The sequence below is a fragment of the Corythoichthys intestinalis genome, chromosome 13, assembly GCF_030265065.1.
Source record: "Corythoichthys intestinalis isolate RoL2023-P3 chromosome 13, ASM3026506v1, whole genome shotgun sequence".
Lineage (NCBI taxonomy): Eukaryota > Metazoa > Chordata > Actinopteri > Syngnathiformes > Syngnathidae > Corythoichthys > Corythoichthys intestinalis.
Window position 1 is genome coordinate 5,592,149 of NC_080407.1, and position 25,752 is coordinate 5,617,900.

Here is a 25,752-nt window from a genome sequence, read left to right on the forward strand (position 1 = left end):
TGCTTGTTTTCATTAAACTTATGGTATAAGCGCTATTTATTCTATATTAGGTGTGTTAGAGTAATACAGTCAAACAGTAAATACGAAAAACGATACTTTTCCCTGCTGATTATATTAAGTATGTTAGAATAATGCAAAGAGTTAAGACAGTGCCTACAAGAAGAGGTACTATCTCCTTCAACTTGCATGGCTGTCAATGGCATCAACTTACTTGGGCACAGTTGAATGTCATTGGGCTGTAATGGTAAGTTTTTTGGTAAAAAAATCATAAACACCTATGTTTTTCTGCTATTGAAAATTAAGGGGAAATTTTGGCTAATAGAAATGAATGGAACGACGTACATGGCAATGGCATCCCATTGTAAACAAATGGGAAAGTTTTTGGCGGATTTTGGGGAACCGTAGTATTTTGGCAAATTCTGTATATTTTTTATTTCAGTTTATGCTCCTTACCTTTCTGAAAATGTTCATGTAGGATTTATGTGAATTGGATACAAAAATTATAGGACTAGATACATTTTGAATGTATTTATTTTTATCAAAAAAACCTCCATTTTGGCGCGAACGGTGAATTTTTGGGAGTCATCTGAAAATTTCCCTGCGTCACACAAGATTTCAAGTCATTCTGGTATTTTAATGGTTTGGGTTGTGCGGCGCACCGAAGAAATGCCATTAAAAAAAAACTGGCAGCAATCATTCTCTGCCAGTCAATGGTGCTGAAACATGATCCTTTCCTATTAGATTCCTTGCTCAATAGAAGTTTTCAGCATTGTCATATTCCCCATCTATCCAAATACAAACACGACAACAGGTTCGTTTTCATGAGCGCCACACTTCATTTATTCTCATCTCCCGCTCTCCTTGCCTGTCTGATTCTCTCCGCTCGCTTGACTTTTTCGGGGAGTTGTCGCCTTAAACAAATCCTCTCTATACGGTTAGAAAAACATCTCATCTGCAAACACAAGAACCACACGCGACACCGAAAGCAAACAAGTGAAAAAGCTCGCGTGGAATTTCCTTAAAGCTTTGGCGGATGTCTTAAGGGGTTATGTTGCTTGGCAGAGCTTTTTTTCCAGTGATCATGCAAATCCCTATTGTGAAAGGCGGGGTAAACAAACTCACATTGGCAGCCAGTTGGGACGTCAGGGTCGCCACTTTTTCTTGAGAAGCGTCCAACTCCCGGCGCAGCTTTCTGATTTGCTGATTTGGCGACAAAAAGGACATTTATTCATATAAAGATTCAAAAATACTGCATTGTCCATTTTGATGACTTGGATGTAAAAGCATACATGCTGAGACATGTGGGGAGAAAAAAATACATAAAGTGTGGGGAAGATTACCGTGGAATTTTGGACTGTTTGGCCCTTGATTGAAAAGAGAAAAGTCATCATTAACACTATGTCGCACGCCACTATTACACAGGATGAGGCTGAAAACTATGGAGGACCAGGAGTGCAAAAATTCAATAAATAAATGCACAATTAAATAAATAATTAAAAGTGTAATTTAAATGCTTTTATTTCCATATTTATGAATTTATACCAATATTTATTTCAATTTATATTTATTTATTTCAATTTTTATTTATTTATTCATTTCAATTTATATTTTATTTATTTATTTCGATTTATATTTATTTATTTCAATTTTTATTTATTTCAATCTATATTTTATTTATTTCGGTTTATATTTATTTATTTCAATTTTTATTTATTTATTTCAATTTATATTTATTTATTTCGCTTCATATTTATTTCAATAAAAAATTCAAATAAATAAATATACATTGAAATAAATAAATAAAAATTGAAATAAAAGCATTTTAATGAAACTTTTAATTATTTAATTGTGTATTTATCTATTGATTTTTTGCACTCCTGGTCCTCCATAGAAAACAAGTTTTTACATGTCAGCATGCCGGTGTTCATGGTTAGGTGTTAGCCAGAAAGAAAGTTTTCTGGAGAAATGGGTCAATTAGTATTTGCAAACTGCTAATTTATTTAATTTTATAAATTAAAAAAAACATCTTAAATACGTGGTTTAATAACAAACAAATGACCTCACAGAAAAGCCTTAGCTGTATTTGCCATTACAGTTTGATCCAATGTTAATTAAAGGCAAAATTCAACAGGAACTGATAAGACAGAACAGAAATGGGGAAATAACAGTGAGATAATGGAAAATCAAAGCAGAGTATGTGAGAACAGAAGCGCTGGATGGAAATGGAGTGCATTCTAGTTGAAGGATTGCAGTTATTACCTGTTTGTATCGGACAGAGTGGGATAAGGATGAGTGTGATTTATGTTCCAGAAGGAAGAAGTGCAAATTATAGATGATAATGAAACTGAAGAGCAATGCAACATAGAGTTAAATCATCATCTTCATTGCACTGTTTTGTTACAAGGGCTCAGTCCAACTACTTCAAATTCAAGCTTGGTCAACATATGGTTTTGTCTTATCATCCCAAACTGTGAATATTTTTTTTTAGCCAATCAAAAGACAGGAGGTATGTGTGAATTGATGGTAAACTTCAGTGGTATGAAAAAGTATCTGAACCTTTAGGAATTTCTCACATTTCTGCATAAAATATGATCTTTGTCAAAATCACACAGATGAAAAAACTGTCTGCTTTAACTCAAACCGAACAAATATTTAATAGGTTTTAATATTTCAATGAGGATAGTATGCAAACAATGACAGAAGGGGGAAAAATAGGTGAGTTAACCATCATATTTAATATTTTTTGGCCCCCCTTTTGCAGCAATAACTTCAACCAGACGCTTCCTCTAGCTGCAGATCGGTCTGGTACATCAATCTTGGCCCATTCTTCTCTATGAAACTGCTGTAGTGCAGTCAAATTCCTGGGATGTCTGGCATGAATCGCTGTCTTCAGGTCATGCCACAGCATCTCAATGGGTTTCAAATCTGGACTTTGACTTGGCCACTCCAGAACGTGTATTTTGTTCTTCCGAAACCATTCTGAAGTTGATTTACTTCTGTGTTTTGGATCATTGTCTTGTTGCAGCATCTATCAACTTTTTAGCTTCAACTGTCCGACCGACTGCCTCAGGTTTCCCTGCAAAACATCCTGATAAACCTTTGAATTCATCCTTCCAGTAATGATTGCAAGTTTTCAAGGCCCTGAAGCAGCAAAACAGCCCCAAATCATGATGCTCCCTCCACCAGGCTTCACGGTGGGGATGAGGTATTGATGTTGGATGCTTCCTCCACACATGACTTTGTGTGTTACTCCCAAACAATTCAACGTTGGTTTCATCAGTCCACAAAATATTTTGCCAAAACTTCTGTGGAGTGTCCAAGTGCCTTTTTGCGAACATTAAACGATCAACAATGGGGTTTTTTTTTAGACAGCAGTGGCTTCCTCCACGGAGTCCTCCAACGAACACCATTCTTGGCCATAGTTTTACATATAGTTGATGTGTGCACATTGATATTGGACTGTGTCAGTTATTTCTGTAAGTCTTTAACAGACACTCTAGGGTTCTTTTTTGCCTCTCTGAGTATTCTGCGCTGAACTCTTGGCGTCATCTTTGGTGGACGTCCACTCCTTGGGAGAGAAGTAACAGTGCCAAACTCGCTCCATTTGTAGACAACTTCTCTGACTGTCGATTGATGAACATCCAGACTTTTAGATATGGTTTTGTATCCTTTCCCAGCTTTATACAAATCAAAAATCCTTGATCGCTGGTCTTCAGACAGCTCTTTTGATGCCATGATGCACATCAGACAATGCTTCTCATCAAGACAATTCTTACCAGGTATGTGTTTTATAGTGGGCAGGGCAGCTTTAAACCACTCATCTGTGATTGGGCACACACCTGACTTAAATTGTTTGGTAAAAAATGGTTTCAATTTTGCATGCTATCCTCGTTAAAATATGAAAACGTATAAATGTTTGGGTGGTTTTAGTTAAAGCAGACGCTGCTTTTTTCATCCGTGTGATCACATTTGATGGTGATTTTATGCAGAAATGTGAGAAATTCAAAAAGGTTCAGATACTTTTTCATACCACTGTAACTATCAGCGTTTTTGCTTGATGAACAAACACGCACAAAAAGAGACTACAGAATGCAGACACATAAATAGAGCAGCCGTTAACATTGGCCGTCAGTGCCAGCCAATGAGTTAACGAGGCATCTAAACATGCATTTAAAAAAATAACGCATGCCATCTAAAACACAAAAAACGCTAACTCTCTTACCTCCGAGTGTGCCTTCTCCTCTGTCTGTCAGAAAATAAACCCACATTTTGATTACAGTGACATTCAAATGCCAGCAAATCCCTCCTGTGGCTCAAATCAGGCAAAGAAAAAAGGGAAAAAAATTTAATGAAATTAAATTACTCACTGCAGAGTAAAGTGAAGACGTGCTGGACACCAAAGACAATGAAGATCCGTGGACTGCAAGAATAGAAAGTTGACATTGAATTTGACGGGACTCCTCAAACGACTTTTCTTGTCTGTGTTGCCATAAGGATGTAATGACAGACACCGATTTAAGAGAGCATGGCGACCCATGAGCACACAGGTCATAAAAAGCGCTATTAAAACACTTGATGACAGACGCGGCTTTGCTGAACCCTTGCATTAATTCTAATGGGCGAGGTCGACAGAGCACCCACCTTCATCGGTACTGTCCCTGAAGGAACCCGAGCGGCTGATGGCGCGCGGACGATCCTCCAGGGAGGTGGCGCTGCCGCCCAGCGGGTGACCCTCGCCATACAGGTCGAAGGAGTCCTGGGCGGGAATGCTGTTGGAACGGCTCATGCTGCTGCTGCCGCCTGCGGGCAGGTTGTACTGCCCGATGTGAGTAGGGCTCACTGGGGAGGAATAATTTTTTATATATCATTCACGACTGCAATTGGATATTAACCCTTAGATGCATAAGTGGGTCAAAATTGACCCGGTGAGGTTGTTTTCTTGCAATATCTTCAGAATGAAAAATTATTATCAATTCATATTCCAGGTATTCCTCAAAAAACAGGTTTTTGATATAATGCCATTCAAATTTTTGATCAACTTTTTATACATTTGAAGAAATTGTCATTTTTGTATTACTACCCTAAGCTTCCACAAGTGAGTCAAAAATGACCCACATGCATTTTCTATGGAATCCAATGGGAATCTTTCATTCTTATCAACTTTGGCTGTCAGGAATAAATTTTCCGTGGACCAAAAACTGGATTTCACTGATGTTATAAATGACTTTGCTGTCAAAAAATCTAGCCGCATCACTGTTTGAGGGCTTGATAACCCCAGGGATGTGAAGGGGGCAGGCACAGGAGGTTTAGTTATACTGTTTTGTTGCTTAGCAGGCAGACATAGCACTCTCAGTTGTATTGTATTGTACCCTACATGGGACAATAGATGGAAATTGTTTATATTGTGTCACATCACATTACCGTCTGTTAAATTTAACTGTCCATCTCAAATTAAATAATTTGAAAATTAACACCGTCATTGCTTGCAAAGCGTTAAAAGTACTGCGTATGTTGTCATGCCAAGCCGGTGGCAGGGGTGCGGTAAGGGGGCCCTATAATGGTCTCTTGTCCCTGGGCCCCTGCAAGTTTATTGACAGCCCTGATCAAACTATACAGAATAGCATGTAGTTTTTCCATTCTACTGCCAATATTGTGCATTGAATAGAACATATAGACTTACATAAATTAGAGTAGTGGTATTTTCCAGTCGTGGTACATGAAGCCCCCGGTGGAGACATTGGGGATTGGCTGCCCGAGTCTTGAAGCCCCCCTGTCGAGTGGGAGCGGAGCCACTCCATCCCCTCTTCATGGGACGTCTGCCTGGACGAAGGCGGGTACCTGAAACCCATATAACGAATGAGTTTACTTTAGGCGGCTGCCACTTTTAAAAGCGGGATTAAGGTTGTGATCAGTAGGGATGAGTGCAAAAGTATTCACAGGCATACTCAAGCATAAACATGCGTGCATCAGCATACACTTCCAGAAACACTGCTGTTCCTCTAGCAGCGAAGGAACACTTTATCACATATCGGCCATATTTAATCCCCGGGGGATAATAATTGAGTTTGCGGCGGTCCACTTTTCAGCAGCTTTCTCCTGGCAAAGTTCTCATTATTACACTTGTCACATGTGACCTCGCTCCACTACACTTGCTATCCAAGGGTCACTCTGGAAACTTCAGTGCATTTTCTTTCAATTTTGTGCTGACCATCTCAGCATCACCAATTGAAAATAAGATGTCAAACGTGCAGAACGGCATACAAAAAGTAAGACAAAACAAAATACGCATCTCTTAATGTAGTGTGGCTCATAGTCTCATGCATAAGCAAAGCGTATTAGTGCACCCGTGCATCTGCGTGCAGTCATATTCAATTCAAATTTGGCTGTGAATTTTCTATACCTCAGCCTCTTTTTGGGAAGCGTGTTTCTGTCAAGAGGCATGCTGTTAAGACATAGAGGATGAGGGCGTTAGATGGAGAAAAAAACACGTTACACACACCACATGAAAAATAGTCAATGAAAAAAGTAATAAAATGATTTAGAGATGACAACGGATATCGAATGACCAGCTGTTTTTATAATTATACAAATGACCACCGGTTAGAAATATCCACAAGTGTATTGGAAGGTTAATGTCATCATTGTCAAGCAGATTCCTTCATCTACAAAAATTAAATCAAAACAAACAGCACTCTGCTAGATCTATTGTTAATCATTATCAAACTCGCAAAAAGAGTCGAGAAGTAGTGAATGGATTTGTGGACCGAAACATGATTTTCACCTGACAATGATGTTATGTACCTTCTGGGTATTTACGGTTATAAACTTTAAAACAGGAAAACCATGCTTAGGAATTTTGGGTTTCTCTGCATTTACAGTGCTGGCCAAAAGTATTGGCACCTGTGCAATTCTGTCAAATAATGCTCAATTTCTCCCAGAAAATGATTGCAATTACAAATGCTCAGGTAGTAATATCTTGATTCATTGTGCTTGCAACGAAAAAACAAAAGAGAATGGAAAAAAAAACTAAATTTTACACAAAACTCCAAAAATAGGCCGGACAAAAGTATTGGCACTAGGGTTGTTCCGATCATGTTTTTTTTTGCTCCCGATCCGATCGTTTTAGTTTGAGTATCTGCCGATCCCGCTATTTCCCGATCTGGTTGCTTTTTTTTTTTGTGCTCCCGATTCAATTCCAATCATTCCCGATAATTTTTCCCGATCATATACATTTTGGCAATGCATTAAGAAAAAAAAGGAATAAAACTCGGACGAATATATACATTTAACATACAGTACATAAGTACTGTATTTGTTTATTATGACAATCAATCCTCAAGATGGCATTTACATTATTAACATTCTTTCTGTGAGAGGGATCCACGGATAGAAAGACTTGTAATTCTTAAAGGATAAATGTGACTTTGTGTATTGTGACTAAATATTGCCATCTAGTGTATTTGTTGAGCTTTCGGTAAATGATACCTTAGCCATTTAACTGTTCTGCCCAAATGCATGATGGGAAGTGCAACCATGACTGTGCATAGTGGCTACAATTGATATATCTTCTCTGCGTTGGGAAATAACATAGGGTGTTAAGAAAAAGATGAACTACTATTTTTCCTCCCCACATTACTTCCCACGATATTTCTATTTGTTGAGAGAGGGATTTTAAGGCTTTAGCCAACTAAAAAAAGGCTCCAAAGACTGCCAAAATTCACTCTACTCATTTTACGCTGCCTTTTAACTCTATATAATAAAGGTAAAACGGCACCATTGTAGATTGTTTGCGACAATGCGTGAGTGGGTCGTGCAGCGCATGCGTTAATTGCGTTAAATATTTTAACGTGATTAATTTCAAAAAAATTATTTACCGCCATCAACGCGATAAATTCGATAGCCCTACTTTAAGCCAAAACTAAAGACTCTGGATGAGTGTAAGACATTTTATCTGTAACGTCAAATACAATTAGAAAACGATTTAATTAAAAAATAAATATATATTTAAAAAAGGCATGTCCGATATTTTATTGCCGATTCCGATAGCTTGAAAATGACGTGATCGGACCAGATCGATCGGCACATCTTTAATTGGCACCATTTGAAAAGTCATGGGATGCTTCTCTAATTTGTGAAATTAATAGCACCTGTTACTTACCCGTGCCACATAACAGGTGGTGGCTAAACTAAATCACACTTGCAGCCAGTTAAACTGGATTAAAGTTGAGTCAACCACTGTCCTGTGTCCTTGTGTGTACCACATTGAACATGGCGAAAAGAAAGAAGACCAGAGAACTGTCTGAGGACGTCTGAGAAGCAAAATTGTGAGGAAGCATGGGCAATGTCAAGGCTACAAGTCCATCTCCAAAGACCTGAATGTTCCTGTGTCTACCGTGCGCAGTGTCATCAATAAGTGTAAAGCCAATGGCACTGTGGCTAACCTCACTAGATGTGGACGGAAAAGAAAAATTGACGAGATATTTCAATAAATGATTAGGCGGATGGTGGATAAAGAACCTCGACTAACGTCCAAACAAATTATAGTTGTCCTGCAGTCCGAGGGTACAACAGTATCAACACGTACTATCCGTCGGAATCTCAATGAAAAGGGACTCTATAGTAGCATACCCAGGAAGATCCCATTTCTGACCCAGAGACATACAAAAGCCAGGCTGGAGTTTGCCAAAACCTGCCTGAGAAAGCCAAAATTGTTGTTGATGAATGTTCTCTGGTCAGATGAGACAAAAGTAGAGCTTTTTGGACATGGCGGAGGTTCCCTGATGTTTTGGAGTTGCTTTGCTGCCTCTGGCACTGGACTGCTTGACCGTGTGCATTATGCATTATGAAGTCTGAAGACTTTTGCTGCATAATGTCGGGCCTAGTGTGAGAAAGCTGGGTCTCCCTCAGAGGTCATGGGTCTTCCAGTAGGACAATAACCCAAAACACACTTCAAAAAGCACTCGAAAATGGTTGGAGAGAAAGCACTGGATATTTCTAAAGTGACCAGCAATGAGTCCAGACCTGAATCCCTTAGAAGACCTGTGGAGAGATCTGAAAATGGCACCCTTCAAATCTCAGAGACCTGGAGCAGTTGACCAAAGAAGAATGGTCTAAAATTCCAGCAGAGCATTGTAAGAAACTCATTGATGGATACCGGAAGTGGTTGTTTATTTCGTCTAAAGGTGGTGCTACCAAGTATTAGGCTGAGGAAGCTGATACTTTTGTCCGGTCCATTTTTGGAATTTTGTGTAAAATGATGATTTAATTTTAAATTTAGTTTTTTAATTTCAAGTGAAATAAATAAAGATATTACTACCAAAGGATTTGTAATTGCAATCATTTTCTGGGAGAAATTGAGCATTATCTGACAGAATCGCAGGGATGCTAATAGTTTTTTGGCCAGCACTTTATATCTATCGTAGTTCTCACATGAAACAATGAATTTAGCCCAATCTTACCCCTCGGACAGGGTGGACTTGACACTGCCGGTTCTCGTAACTTTGGGTCCGTGGTGGCCCAGAGGCAGATCAATGGACTCAGAACTGGTGTGGAGACTGCTCATGCTTTGACAGCTCAGCGTGTCCTTGCTGCCGGCGGACGAGCTGCAGGCAGGCCAAGGCCGAGCATTGGACGGCAACGACAGGCCCGACGCCGGGCTGGACGCCGGGGAGTCGGCGCAAAGGAGGTCCGGGCCTTTGCCGTACAGCGGGCTGCTGCCGCCGCTCAGCCCGCCGGCGCTGCCCAGACTCCCTGTGCCGGAGGAGGGCGAGTCCAGGCTGGCCTGCCTCGCCAGAGTACCGTGCGGGCTGCCCAGGATTGAGGGGCACTTGCCAGAATCGGGCGTGCCCGGGGAGCTGGCCTTGCTGCTGGCTTTGGTGCCAAACAATCTGGGGGTAGATAGGTGGGGGCAGTCATTTAGAAACGTACGTGGAATGCATATGCCAAGAGCATATGAATTAGTAGGTAGGCTTCCTCCACGCATTCTTAACTAACACACAATGGCACATCTGCTCTTGACTTAAAAGAACCCAATCTGGCCCGTCCTCCTCCACATATGCTCTCGCAGCCTGCGACTCGGCATGCGCCAAAGCAATCGCACCAAATGAACAGGTGATGCTATCTTGAGACCATCTTATAATGACATGCGGATGAAAAAGAAGCCAGCTTGACAGATCAGATGGGACGGACATGTTCGGGCATGCGTGACGAGTGCGCCTTTTAAATGAGCGGGAGATTGGCGGTGCGAGAAACTCCTGTCTGGCGTCTGTGGTCTAGGAAGCTTCAACTGCATACGGCTGCCTTGAATGAAAAACTGGCCCATTCATCATAGAAGTAACAATATACTGCATTTTATCACACACAAAGAAGAGGTTTACTAAATGATCCCTGACGGCAGTATGTCTAGAAAGCCTTACTGTAAAGATACTGAAATGTGAGACAACCATACACTTGGTTCAAAAATTTAAAAATGAGATTCACTAACACTGCTTTCGCACTCACCCTGCCCTAATCTGACCTATCTTCCCTCTATTGGTGACTAGTTTGATTCCTTCCCTACAAGGTGTCCCCTCTTTCTTTCTCAAGGTCTATTTAAACCCGCTTCTGTCCATCTACATTTTCTGGATAAACGACTTGTGATACATTAAAACTGACCTGCGGAAGGTGGGGGAAGCAATATCCGGGTACTTGGAGCCCGGCTGCCTGAGGCCCGTGGAAGTGGAGGTCGGGCTGGACTTGGGCGAAGTAGACATTCCCGGATCCTGTTCGGTCACCGTCACTTTCTCCTTATCCGTCTGGTTGACGTTGACTGGACTGGAGCGGTCCGAGCCCACCTTCCCGGCGTCCCTGCGCTTGGCTGCGGCTGCGTTGGACTTGCCGCTGACGTTGGAGTCGATGCTGCTGGAGCTGGAGCGGTGGCTGCCGCGCCCCGCCACCACTCCGCTGGAGGATTTGGCCGGTCTAGGTAAAGAGCGGTACTGAAGGGATACTTTAGAGCCACCGCAACTGAGGAGAATTCCGTCATCTTGAGGCTGGGAGCCATCCAGGCTGGTCTTACGCACACCGCCGATGCCCGTGCCTTTACCGAGGGCGGCTGATGATTTGGGGGCCTTGCCCAACGTGGCTGAGCCACTTGTGAGCGTGGCGCCACTCGAGGTTATTAGAGTCCCGCTCGCACCGGGAATCTTCTTGAATCCAAAAGAACTGGTCGTAGGTGGGCGTCCAATGCCAGAAGGGGGTTTCTTCCCTTCATCTCCACTGCTTTTACCAGCATCTGAGGGGGAACGTTGAATGCCGGAAGAACTCTTAGAGGGCACCTTGCCTTTCTCCGAAGCCTTAGCATCATCGGTCTTGCCTGTTGATTTGCATAAAGCGTATTTAGGAGAAATGCAGACACCTCAGCAGGTTTTTAGCCAACACAATAGCCAGAAGGGGAAAGCTGTAAACTGACTCCAAACTTGTGGGCAAGAGAACACTAGAACACAAAGTCTATGCACCCACCCCAAGTCAAATGTGAGGGTTTTGTGGTTTTTTTTGTGTATTTACGTGAAGATTTATACATGATCTTGTAAATGTATGCATGAAAATTTACCTGTGGTTTTGTGCGAGGCAGAGGTATTTTTCGTCCTGGGCGGCGTGATGCCCACCTGGGCTGTCATGCCCCTTCTGAGTGAGCCTGTTTGGGATATCTGCGATAGCGATGTCGCCTTCTGACCCGCGTCCTCGTACTGGCCTTGTCCTTGAGAGGAAGACGACTTCCAGCGAGAAGGGCTGCCGTTGGGGTCCATGGTAGGGTCAAGTTCCTCTTCCACTTTTTTCAGGTCTTCAGCTCCGACCCAGCTGCTGCTTACCTCCTGCTCGGCATGTTTGGACTTGCTTGCTCTCTGGGACTAGAGTAGGAATCATTCATTTGTATTACCATATTGACCCGAATATAAGGCGGTGTTTTTTGCATTGATATAAGACTGAAAAAGAGGGGACGTCATATTTTCGGGGTCTAGACATTATACCCATTCACGACGCTAGATGGCTCCAGATATCATTGAAGCGATGTTCTGTCATGACAAATCTCAGCTACTCTCAAGTTTAACCAGTTTGTATTATTTTATTGCAATGTTTTTCCTTATTCAGATTTGTTTCAAGACTACAGTTACAGTTCAATTTGATGGTAGTTATTGCAATTTTGTTGTTTTATCACAATAGATTGGTTTATTTACATTTCAAAAACCAGAAGCCATTCATTTTTATGAATGTGACTGCACTTTAGTTTACATTAGGGCTGTCAAACGATTAGAATTTTTAATCAAGTTAATTACAGCTTAAAAATTAATTAATCGTAATTAATCACAATTAATCGCAATTCAAACCATCTATAAAATATGCCATATTTTTCTGTAAATTATTATTGGAATGGAAAGATAAGACACAAGATGGATATATACATTCAACATACGGTACATAAGTACTGTATTTGTTGATTATTAACAGTAAAACAACAAGATGGCATTAACATTCTGTTAAAGAGATCCATGGATAGAAAGACTTGTAGTTCTTAAAAGATAAATGTTAGTAGAAGTTATAGAAATTTTATATTAAAACCTCTCTTAATGTTTTCGTTTGAATAAAATTTGTAAAATTTTCTATCAAAAAATAAACTAGTAGCCCGCCATTGTTGATGTCAATAATTACACAATGGTTCATGGCTCATGGGTGCTGAAGCCTATACAATCAGTCGCACCCAAGCACCAGCAGAGGGTGACAAAACTCCAAAAAACACAATTAACAAGTGGACATTTCACTCTGCTGTCATTTTAATCTGTTTAAGCGGGGCATGTGCGTTAATTGCGTCAAATATTTTAAAGTGATTAATTAGAAAAATTAATTACCGCCTGGTAACGCGATAATTTTGACAGCCCTAGTTTACATATTTAAATGTTCAGGTATTAAGATTTGAATTGAGGCAAAATAACATGCTTTTTCTCTCAAATATATTGTTATAATCATTTGTTTCGGATGTACTGAAATTATTTTCTGTATAAAAATCAGGGCCGTCTTATATTCGGGCCAATACGGTAATTGGTATTGTGTTAAATGTACAAAATCCATTTGATTTTTTAAAATCCAATTTTGGAAGATTGGAATTTCACATTTAAATCTGATAACGGAACTCTTAACAAGTTAAGAACAATCGATTTTTTTTTTTGCAAACGGAACTAATTCTTGTACTAAGTACTAGAAGTGGGAATCTTTGGGCACCTAACGATTCGATTGAGATTCCGATTCGATTATAAATCGATTATTGATGCCCCACCCCCTCATTTAAAAAAAAAACCTTTTTGTACATTTGTTCCAAAATTGTTCAAAAATCCTTTCAGGCGAAATAAACCAAACTAGTATTTTAGTATCAAGTTACCTGTTTAAAACAGTAAATAAAATACTCAAGTCCCCATTCTGTATCAGCAGCTTTAAACTACATTCAATTAATTTAATGTTGTGAATCAACCGTTAAAGTTTTTAAAATTGCACCCTTTATTCCATAATTTCCCCCATGTCTACTTTCGACATGTGAAAGTTTTAAAACTGTTTCATCATTTAAATATAGATTCAAGTCAAGATTTTGCCGATTTAGGAGTATTTTACATAAAAAGTAATTAGGTCCTCTATAACAGAGCCTTCTAGAGAAGTCTACTGCTTTAAGATGGCGCCTGTTTACTAGCGCAGGAAAGTCTGTCATTTCACATCTAGTCTAGATATATGTGATATCTACCATAGCTGTATGTTGTCGTATGTTTGTAGCAACTAACAACTGGGCGCTGTTTGTAGCGGCTGACGGCCGCAGTCAGGTATTATTATTTTTATTTTTTTTATCTCGTGGCATTAGCTGCACATATTTACTCTCGGTCCGTTCCTCATTCCGTCCCGAAGACCGCGCTGACTGCGTTTTATTTCCGCTTTAACTGGTATAATTCAATAATTGGAATTTGGATGTTTGTGAATCGTTCTCGAATCTTCCACGGCCGTATCGCGAATAATCTAAGAAACGGAAATTTTGCACGCCTCCACTTCTGCTTAGAATTATTCATCCACCCCACTAAAAACATAAGGCAGGTAGGTTGGCAAGGCAAAGCACACAAAGAAGAAACGAGGTGTGAAGTCACGGCTATCTTTGGACTGACCACATCTCCTCCTTTGGGATACTGGTGCACAAACACACCTACACAAATAAACACAACACGGATTACCACTAGCATTTCCTTGACAGATGGCCATGCCGTCTCCCTAGCAACACCGGCGTGTCTTCAATGAAGGGTAAAAGAGACTTGGCAGAGGAGCGCAACAAGAGAGCAGTGAGACTGCATCTTATTCTTTCGGCTGCTATAATATTTTTTAGTGATTGTGTGTTTTTTCCCCCTCTTTTTTCTCACCTGAGCGCCCTTGCTTTTGCGTGACGAGCTGACGGCCGAGTAGGCGGGTGTGTTCAAATCGTCGGTGCTGATGTTGTCCAAGGTGTCGCTCAAACCGCTGCTCACGGAGCTGCTGTCATCCCAGCTGTAAGGAGGAAGAGACACAGCACCTAAGATAAACTCCTAACCTCAGCAGCTGAAAATTGTTATTTGCTGCACACTAACTGCATTTAAAGATGAAATCGATGCAAACAAAATGACTGCTTACACAACCAAGAAAATCATATTAACAAAGAGTCCTAAAGACATTTACTTTCATAACATCTCCGCAAATAACTCCCTATGAGCGAGGGGATTTTGCGTCAAACACGCATCCCTGACATTCAGAAACGAGTTCAAAGGATGGAAAATAACTTACAGAAAAGTAATTACACAGCACAGACAAGTCAATTCAGGCTTGCCATCTAGAACTGATCTGACTGAGGATGGAAATGGCAGGCGGCGTATAAGACAATAATTGCTTTCTTGTCTTTTTTTTAAATAAAGAAAACGTGGGTGGACTGGTGTTAGAAGACTGCTGGACAGTAAGGAAATATACAGAGAAATATTTGGTAACACAAACAAGACAGAAAAACAGGAGCTAATTGACTCTCTTTATTGCAAACAGCTACAATAGTTTGACTCACTCTCTCCAAGGGTGGTCTTTTTCATACAAAGCATTTTTTTCTGCTGGGGGAACAAGTCTCCACTGTTGGTAATGTGATTAAAAAGCAGTAGGCTAAATGTTGCTTGATTAACATAAACGAATGGCCCTCGGAGTTATTAAGATGAAGTTGAATTCTTCAGCGCCTCAATTGAATTGTGGCAGCTAATTTATGTTAATCGGAAAAGTGGGTTAGGGCAGTGAAATTATTACTATGGTTATTGTGGGAATGCTTTCACAAAGTCCAATTAATGCCATAAAAAAACCTCACATTTTGAGCAATAATTACCTACCAGCATAAAAAGCATTTTGTAAACAACGGGGTTGGAAGGAGGAAAGGCAGGTGGAGGTTTCGACCACGCTGGGCCGTTGTGGCCCATTTTTTTTCCAAACAAAAATCAAAACAACGAGCAAAAAACAAACCAAACCTTCCATCTCGGGCAGGGGTGTCCAAACTTTTTGCAAAGGGGGCCAGATTTGGCGTGGTAAAAATGTGGGGGGCCGACATCCTTTACGTAGAACAATATATTTAAGCACAATTTAGCTAGCCATTCAGTGTGTCACATTTGCTTTATTATTTTTTTTTTAATGAATAATTTCAACAATCTCCCAACTAGCCTTTGTGGCGTTCTCTTTCGACTCTTGGGCTCTTGCGAAATACTACTGCTGTGAAATTAAACTAGCTTTAAGTTGCTTCAATTTCTCACTGCGTCTCTTCCCTGTAATCTAGTCGTACATGTCAGCATGTTTTGTTTGGTAATATCTAGGGTTGTTCCGATCATGTTTTTTTGCTCCCGATCCGATCCCGATCGTTTTAGTTTGAGTATCTGCCGATCCCGATATTTCCCGATCCGATTGCTTTTTTTTTTTGCTCCCGATTCAATTCCAATCATTCCCGATAATTTTTCCCGGTCATATACATTTTGGTAATGCATGAAGAAAAAAAAGGAATAAAACTCGGACAAATATATACATTCAACATACAGTACATAAGTACTGTGTTTGTTTATTATGACAATAAATCCTCAAGATGGCATTTACATTATTAACATTCTTTCTGTGAGAGGGATCCACGGATAGAAAGACTTGTGACTTTGTATATTGTGACTAAATATTGCCCTCTAGTGTATTTGTTGAGCTTTCAGCAAATGATACTGTGGCCATCCCAAATGCATGATGGGAAGTGGAACCATGACTGTGTGTCGTGCTACCAATTTATATATCTTCTTTGCGTTGGGAAATAACTTAAGGTGTTAGTGACAAAGATCAATTGCCACCTTGCTTACCCACATTGCTTCTCATGATATTTCTAATAGTAGGGAGAGGGATAGCATGGCTTTAGCCAATTAAAAAAAGGCTCCAAAGGCTGCCAAAATTCACTCTACTCATTTTGCGCTGCCTTTTATTTCTCTATATAGGTAAAACGGTGTCATTACAGATTGAGCGTGACAATGAGTGAGAAGGTCGTGCAGCGCATACATTAATTGCATTAAATATTTCAACGTGACAAATTTATTAATAAATTAATTGCCGCCGTTACTGGGATAAATTTGATAACCCTACCTTAAGCCTGTGTAACATATTATGTCTGTAACGTTAAATACAGTTAGAAAACGATTTCATTTAAAAAAAAAAAAAAATATATATATATATATATATATTAAAAAAAGGCATGGCCGATATTTTTTTCCCGATTCCGATACTTTGAAAATGACGTGACATCTCTAGTAATATCGCCTCACATTGAAATCTTTAAAAACAGCAAATCTCTTTGCAAATGAGGCAAGACACAGTTGTTACACATTTTAATGAAGAAATAGTCCAATTTCCACCTATCCCTGAAGCGTCACAACTTTCTTTTTTTGTTGTTGATTGTCGCCATTTTAGAAAATGGAAGTAATGGGTCAAATGGAGTAATGCTGCTTAGCCCTTAAATACCTACAACATGAAGCAATTATCAGACAATCCCAAAATTTGAAAAATAAGGTCCTAATGAAACCTTTTTTTCAAATTTGTAAAATGAAATGTCAAAATGAATTTGTGTAATAAGCGCTCTAATATCTATAACCCATGCTAAATCCTGTTTTTTTTCATGGAACCTGCAGATGCATGTGTTGACTTGCATTTTTCAAAAAGAAATGTCAAAATTCTAAATCTCAAAATCATGAAATTTTAGGTGTATCAAATGTGATACATTTGGCGATAAAGGGTTAAAGTGCTGCTGCCTTTTAGTGGGTAAATGAGGAGCAGCATTTCGTGTGTAAGCTACTTCATATGCTGGTTGCAGTACTGCTGACCAATTTATTAAGTCTTTGTGCGGGCCAGACGTTATTGATTTTATGACAGAGGCAGGGGGCCAGATGAAATTTGACCACGGCCCGCATTTGGCCTCCGGGCCGGACTTTGGACATGTCTGATCTTGGGGGGATCACGGCGCGCTCTCCTTTTATATAATGGGGAGAGCGCCTTGATGACTATTGCCTGCAGGTGGGGTGGTCACCTCCCAGGGGGCGTCGCTGTCCGTGGTGCTGACAGTGGCGCCACCCCACTGGCCACCCCGCTTGCCAGTATATCGTGAGATTGTTGTAGCATCCGTTATGCATTTCATCCCAAATGAATGCATTTATTTTGTTTTGTTCAATGTAGGGCTGTCAAATTTATCACGTTAATGGGCGGTAATTAATTTTTAAAAATGAATCACGTGAAAATATTTATCGCAATTAACGCATTCGCGGTACAATTTATTCCCGCATTCCCGCAAACAGCCTCCAATGGCGCTGTTTTACTTATATACAGAGATAAGAGGCAGAGTGGAGTAGATACAAGCATTCATTGGGGCCGTGCGTTTAATTGGCACAAGCTTTGTCATCTCTCCCACAGCAACTATAAATATTGTGGGAAGCGAGGTGGGGAAGAATGACAGGAGTTGATCTTTTTCATAACACTCTGTAGTGTACCCAACGCAGAGAAGATATAGCATTTGCAGCCACCACACACAGTCATGGTTGCACCACTTCCCATCATGCATTTAGACAGAACAGTTAAGTGGCTACAGTATCATTTACTTAAAGCTCAACAAATACACTTGATGGCAATATTTAGTCACAACATACAAACTCATATTTATCCTTTAAGAATTACAAGTCTTTCTATCCCTGGATCCCTTTCACAGAAAGAATGTTAATAAAGTTAATGCCATCTTGTGGATTTGTTATAATAAATACAGTACTTATGTACAGTATGTTGAATGTATATATGTATGTTGATATATATATCTTTCTATTCCAACAATAATTTACAGAAAAATATGGCATATTTTAGAGATGGTTTGAATTGCGATTAATTACGATTAATTAATTTTTAAGCTGTGATTAACTCGATTAAAGATTTTAATCGTTTGACAGCCCTAGTTAAATGTACACCTTATGCCTAATATATACATAACATAATAAAACAGAATTGTTGTGGAACTATGGACATTAAATCATTAGTAACATCAAATATTACACAATACACCACGGTATATCAGTAGCCGTGTTGATAGTTTTCCCCTGACCTTTTTACTGCAATAATATAATGAAAACCTGAAATTATGGCTTTTAGTTTTGGCCTCCCCAAGATTTTAAGTGGCCCCATCTGGCCACCCCTATGAAAAATTTCTGGAGGCGCCACTGGGTGCTGAACCACTGTGGCGAGCCATTTGGCACTGGGACGCCACAATTTTCCATTGCATTTTCTAGAATTTGAATAAAAATTGAATGAAAATAGTGAGGAGACAGCCTTTCAGTGTAGACAAACAAATATTGTATAACTCTGAACATCCTCTGAGGTATTTGCGTAAAAGGAAGCTTGACACAGCTGAGGAGCAACAACATCCCAGCTGTGTGCCTCCTTCTGACAAAACAAGACGGACCACACGAATAAATGGTAGCCATCCTCCAGAGAGCCCACCCGGCCGAGAAGCGGGCTGAATATTTCATAGTCTGACTCCCCGGGTTCTGACAGAATGGGAGAGCTTCAGCCCTGCGCGCTTTTCGGAATCCACGTCACACGGGCGAACTCAATAACCTGAGTTCTGTGTCACTGCGTCTTAAATTAAGCATGAGCCAGCAATTTCCAGAGGAAACGCAGCGGAGGATATTAGCCCCATATACTGTACGGTGTTTTAAATCTGTGTGAAAACATTGGATTTCCCATGCGATGACTTCAATCAGAACAGCCGCACAGCAGCAGGGAGAAGACTTCAAGTCAGAGAATACCACGTCCATTTGCCGATTCAATTCTAACGGCACGTAGGAGCCGCTCGACACCCCGCCGATGCATCGGCGTGATTCCACTCAGCCATGCAAACGTTATCTCATGCAATATTCAGCGCGCTAACTCGGGTCCTTACAGCAGGCGGCCGGCCGGGATGAGGGGAAAACACTATTAACAGCACAAACAAAGGCCGACAGTGGTGATTACACCCGATCGTGAAGATCAATTTGACTTTCGATAAATATTTTGCCACGCAAATTGGAAAAGTAACACGACCTGTCTTCTGAGAATTTCTTTTGTAATAGTCTTAGATGTGAGAAACCTTCGAAAATGGGTTCTATTCCATCTCCTACCGGCAAACTCATTTTCTTCCCATTTGTGGAAAACTTCAGGGGGAGACGTTACAGTAAATAGACTGAAACAAATTGGAGGTATCGTTTTTGATTAGCAACACTTTGATTCAGTGATGCCTTGACACACAAGTGACTCGACTTAAGAGTGTTTAGCGATATGAGCCACTGTTCGGAAAATTTATTTTAGCCTAGAAAAAAATGGATGCCTACAGTCAAACTAAAAAATAAGCAAGACAAGTTATGTTTTTAAAACTGTGCTTTAGATGCAATATTCTTTATCCTCTGTAAAGAACAACTACCGTAAATTTCGGACTATTAGCCGCTACTTTTTTCCTTCACTTTGAATCCTGCGGCTTATAGTCCAATGCGGCTTATTTGTTGATTTTTTTTGGTTAATAGGTAACACTTTACATGACAGCGGCATCATAAGACAGTCATAATTGTGACATGACACTATCATGGGCATTACTGACTGCTTATGACGGATCTCATTAGGTGTCATGCGGCAAATTATGTCAATTACTCCGTTTATGTCCAGTTCGGATCTTTTGCATCCATTCAAAAGTGAGCTAATTTGCCAGATAACACTAAATTCCATCCGTTATAGGCTTTCACGATTGCTTATGACAGTGTTATGTCATAATTATGATTGTCTTATGGCACCACTGTCAAATAAAGTGTTACCAAATACCATAACTAGCAATCAATGAAACAACTGGAATAGTAACTGAAGAAATAATTAGCACAGAACATGAATTTTGATTGTTATTTACATCTTTAGCGCTGCAATGCGTGCTAGGAGGCATGGTTGATGACAACAGTGTGGACAGCAGGTGGCAGCAGAGGTTGATTGTCTCTCCCAAGGGAGCAGTGATGGCCAAATAAAGCTTCTTGAAGCAATGACGCTTCAAAGGTTCATGGTGGTTCATTTGGTCATATGAAGCCGCTGTCAAATGAAGTGTTACCGGATGATATCTTTTGGTGTAACTATCTCATAATACAGTGATGACAGCTGCGGCTTATCTATGAACAAATGCGGTTTTCGTCTCAAATTTGGTGGGTGGCGGCTTATAGTCAGGTGCGCCTTATAGTGCGAAAAATACAGTAATGCCCCCATCTGGCCAGGGCGCAGATTCCAGAATTCAGCAAAATGTAGTTCTTCAAATTTGATTAGATTCTATCATTACTTTGTATTAGTTTTAGCCAGGGGTGAAAGTGGCTAGACTTTCTAGCCGGAACTCCCCGACGCCAGAAATTTTATTTATTTTTCATTCAAAATGGTATTTTTTTCAATAATTTGCTAAATAAAAGTTAACAAAAACAGCAATAACCCCAAGCTCCATTTCCTAATGTTTTTTTTCCCCTCATTACCTCACATACTAAATGCCAAATCTCAATTTTAACTCTTTAAGAACATAGGATATATATTCAAATTGAAGTTAATGTAAACATTTCCATTTTTTTTTAAATAATAAAGATATAAGTAACATACATTCAGAAAAATAAATACAAATGACTATATTATGCAGAGTGAAATGGAATATATTTTGAAGATCGCGCAAACATTGACTTTTAAATCATAAGGAAATGAATAAGTAGCCTAACATAAATGAACAAATATAAGTCCAAAGTGCACATTGACAGCTAAGATTTTTTTAACCTCCCCATCAGAGCAAATAAAACTAAATATGATAAATAAGCCTCCTCAACTCTTTCGTTGCTCTTAAAGATTTGATGTTGCATTGCCCTTTTTTTGTCGCATCAGTTCAACAAGCTTTTTTTTTTTTTTTTTTTTTTTGCTGTTCCAGAAAACATGCACATTTCAACCAATCAGAGCTAACCATCTCTGCTGATCACATGTCAGTATGTCAGCCAATTGAACGGATAAATGAATTTTGCTTTGCATTAGCACATTGACGTGACGCATCATCGTCAGACTCTGATAACTGCAGCAGCTGGGGAAACCTCCATGCCGTCCGTGAATTAAAATCAATAATAAAATATTGGTAGAAACTAAAGATGTCCCGATCGATCGGGTCCGATCACGTCATTTTCAAAGTATCGGAATCGGCAAAAAAATATCAGACATGCCTTTTTTAAATATATACATATATTTTATTTAAATCGTTTTCTAATTGTATTTAACGTCACAGACAAAATGTCTTACACTCATCCAGAGTAGTTTTGGCTTAAAGTAGGGCTATCACATTTATTGTGTTAACGGCAGTAATTGATTTTTTAAAATTAATCACGTTAATTAATTGACGCATGTGCTGCAAGACCCACACACGCATTGTCTCGTTCAATCTATAAAGACGCCGTTTAACCTATAGATAGCGTTATAAGGCAGCGTATAATGAGTAGAGAGAATTTTGACAGCCTTTAGAGCCATTTTTTATGTGGCTAAAGCCTTACAATACCTCTCTCAGCAATTAAAACTAACGTGGGAGGCAATGTGGGGAAGAAAGGTAGTAGTTGATCATTTTCTTAACACCATATGTTCTTTCCCAACGCAGAGAAGATATATCAATTGGTGCCCCTACGCACAGTCATGGTTGCACTTCCCATCATGCATTTGGGAAGAAGTTAAATGGCTGCAGTATCATTTACTGAAAGCTCAACAAATACACTAGATGGCAATATTTAGTCACAATATACAAGGTCACATGTATCCTTTAAGAATTACAAGTCTTTCTATCCGTGGATCCCTCTCACAGAAAGAATGTTAATAATGTAAATGCCATCTTGAGGATTTATTGTCACAATAAACAAATACAGAACTTATGTACTGTATGTTGAATGTATATTTTTTATTCATTTTTTTGTTAATGCATTGCCAAAATGTATATGATCGGGAAAAATTATCGGGAATGACTGGAATTGAATCGGGAGCAGAAAAAAAAAGCAATTGGATCGGGAAATATCGGGATCGGCAGATACTCAAACTAAAACGATCGGGATCGGATCGGGAGCAAAAAAACATGATGGAACAACCCTAGTAGAAACGGATTACATAAAAAAAAAAAAAAAAATGAAATAGCATTTTGATGGTTGTTGTCATATTTTCGGAATCAAAGCACCGTTTACCGGAACTGCGTTCTGGCCCTGAATCTTATACCGGAACTGCGTTCTGGCCCTGGAACTTATACCGAAACTGCGTTCCTGATTGTTCTGGCCCACTTTCACCCCTGGTTTTAGCTTAATATCATAGTGCTATTTTTCAAATGGCAACATTATGTGGCATAACAATAATATTAACTCAAAACCAATCTTTCTTCACTTCATGGAAGAATAATAGCTCATTAATGCTTGCTGTGTGTGCACGCTGGATTCCATTATTCAGATGCATCGCCTGTTATGTGCTTGATTGGGTTTTCGAGGCTAGATGTGAACGAAGTGGACAGCTGCCTATAGTAGTAAAACTCCTCTGTTGCCACCTTCCCCATACCTAGGTGGAATTCAATTATGTAGTCAACAAATAACTTAAAAGCTTAAAGTTGATTCAAGGCTGCGAGTATCTCTTCTCTCTTTTCTGAAAAACATCACGACATTGAGCAAACTAGGCAGTTTCTTTAATCATTACACTCTGAGCTCAGCTCTGCACTCATACCCAACCAGACATGCTACTATCGGTAACTATACCATACCTATCATGAAAACTAACGTAAAACAACGTACAATAAGGTAGAGCTATGATTGAATGGAATGCCCTCAAAATAAAACTCAAAATAAAGGTAATTTCAAGAAAAAAAAAAAAGCAGTACTTTAGGGTCATCTGTATTTGATCACTGATGTAATTTGTAGGGCTGTCAAAATTATCGCGCTAACGGGCGGTAATTAATTTTTTAAATTAATCACGTTAAAATATTTGACGCAATTAACGCACAAATGCCCCGCTCAAACAGATTGAAATGACAGCACAGTTAAATGTGTACTTGTTGTGTTTTTCGGAGTTTTGGCGCCCTCTGCTGGCGCTTGGGTGCGACTGATTTTATAGGCTTCAGCACCCATGAGCATTGTGTAAGTAATTATTGACATCAACAATGGCGGGCTACTAGTTTATTTTTTGATTGAGTTTTTTACAAATGTTATTAAAACGAAAACATGAAGAGGGCTTTTAATATAAAATTTCTATAACTTGTACTAACATTTATCTTTTAAGAACTACAAGTCTTTCTATCCATGGATCGCTTTAACAGAATGTTAATAATGGTAATGCCATCTTGTTGATTTATTGTTATACTAAAGAAATACAGTACTTATGTACTGTATGTTGAATGTATGTATCCATCTTGTGTCTTATCTTTCCATTCCAACAATAATTTACAGAAAAATATGGCATATTTTATAGATGGTTTGAATTGCGATTAATTACGATTAGTTAATTTTAAGCTGTAATTAACTCGATTAAAAATTTTAATCGTTTGACACCCCTTGTAATTTGTAATGTAAGCCTCTTTGTTGTTGTCGACTTATATATTACCTCTTATATTGTCTATTTACCTCCATACTATCTTTCTTCTGTCTTCATGTTAGTATGTTGAATGACGTTTGTTTTAGTGTGTAAATTTTTCAAGATAAGAATTCTTTCTTTTATATACAGTATAGCCTATGTTTTGTTTGTTTTATGTTTTGTGTGGACCCCAGGAAGAGTAGCGGATGTTTTCATCAGCTAATGGGGATCCTAATAAAAATACAAAAATACAAATAACTAAAATACTAAAATATGCAAAGGGAACATTTTAGAAATTGACCTGTAAGCGTTTCTGTTGTACTTGAGAATAAATGTGAAAACTGTAGACAGGGAGATGGACAGCAAAGAACCCCAGAAGGGAGCGGCATTGACAACTGACATGACAGGGTTCAAGTCCCACGTCTCGACTTGACAGAAAAGCAGCAAGAAGAAACGGGAATAAGAGGAGCAAAAAAAGAGGTTTTGGAAAATACTGTTTTAAATACTGTACACGAATAAGGCGCTAATTATCTCAAGTCTGGTCACGCAAAAACAACTACACATAAACAGTGCTCTTTTTAATATAAATGCTAAGCTCACATCTCATTTGCCCACACTGTAATCTGGTTTAATGCCGATGAGCCCGTGCAATTACTCTTCAGAGATGCCCAACATCTTTTTCAAAGGATGGATGACTTGACACTTCATCCTCCTGTTTTTTGCCCAAGCGGGACAGTGCTCGGCTCTCTTTGTCAAACGCCTTGACTATAGTGATAAAGAGCAAAACCATAGACACAAACACAACAGGGGGGCGGGTTCTACCTGTCCTGTCAACTCACCTCAGGTGCTGATCCTGTTCCTGCTTCTGAGATGGCTGCAAGCTGTGAAGCGGGCGGGAGTCCGGGGAGCAAATGGGAACAAGAAAGGACTAGCTCGCTCTTCCACTTTCGCCCCCCGCGGCTCCTCCCCTCCTTCCATCACCCAACCCGGGACGGGCCCGCCAGAGGCGCAATCGGACGTTCGTTGGCCAGGGTTAACTAAGGGAGGGTGACAACGCGGAATGGAGCCAAACCAAGACCAAGTGCTTCATCTTTGCTAAACAAGAGTGGAAGTGATCTGATGCATAATAAGTAAGCCTACTCAGACATTATTCATGAGTCCGTTTCCAAAAAATGATCACGCGTCTTCTTTATTTTTAAGCAATCATTGGTAATTGCATACTGAAAACAGTAGGGATTTCGTCTAGTACGCTCGACAATTCAATCAAATTAAGTAACAGAGTGACCTTGTCTCAGCAGTCTACCGCAATGCAGACTAAGACGTCAACCAAATATTGAGCTCAACAGAAGATACAAAAAAAAAAAAAACTTTCATGCTATGATGAAGGGACAGATTGGTGTCAGCGTCCTGTCCACTTTCTATGAGTGACCATTCTGTCCACCACTTTCCCTTCAACTAAAACTTGATCTTTTCAGGATTAGAGCCACGACTACCTGTGATGAATAGCAGCACAGCGCGGGTGGCCAGGTTTAAATCTGACCACCGGGGATCTCGGCGTGTGCCTTGAATCATAAATGAGCAGAG

General features: G+C 39.7%; 1 protein-coding gene across 16 annotated transcripts in view; it reads right to left on the reverse strand.

The window, feature by feature from the left end:
* The window catches only part of nav3 (neuron navigator 3), a 241,299-nt gene that overhangs the window by 29,623 nt on the left and 185,924 nt on the right, over positions 1-25,752 (reverse strand). For 8 of the 16 annotated variants that reach the window (XM_057854376.1, XM_057854382.1, XM_057854381.1 and 5 more), the window contains 11 exons: positions 14,424-14,547; positions 11,591-11,888; positions 10,654-11,353; positions 9,459-9,887; positions 6,401-6,442; positions 5,681-5,838; positions 4,642-4,839; positions 4,368-4,420; positions 4,223-4,246; positions 1,341-1,364; positions 1,123-1,200 (listed from right to left, as the gene is read on the reverse strand). In XM_057854376.1, the coding sequence (XP_057710359.1) occupies positions 1,123-1,200; positions 1,341-1,364; positions 4,223-4,246; positions 4,368-4,420; positions 4,642-4,839; positions 5,681-5,838; positions 6,401-6,442; positions 9,459-9,887; positions 10,654-11,353; positions 11,591-11,888; positions 14,424-14,547 (2,128 nt within the window). The remainder of the gene's footprint in view (positions 1-1,122; positions 1,201-1,340; positions 1,365-4,222; positions 4,247-4,367; positions 4,421-4,641; positions 4,840-5,680; positions 5,839-6,400; positions 6,443-9,458; positions 9,888-10,653; positions 11,354-11,590; positions 11,889-14,423; positions 14,548-25,752) is intronic. The other 8 variants (XM_057854385.1, XM_057854374.1, XM_057854371.1 and 5 more) reach the window with 4 other exon arrangements.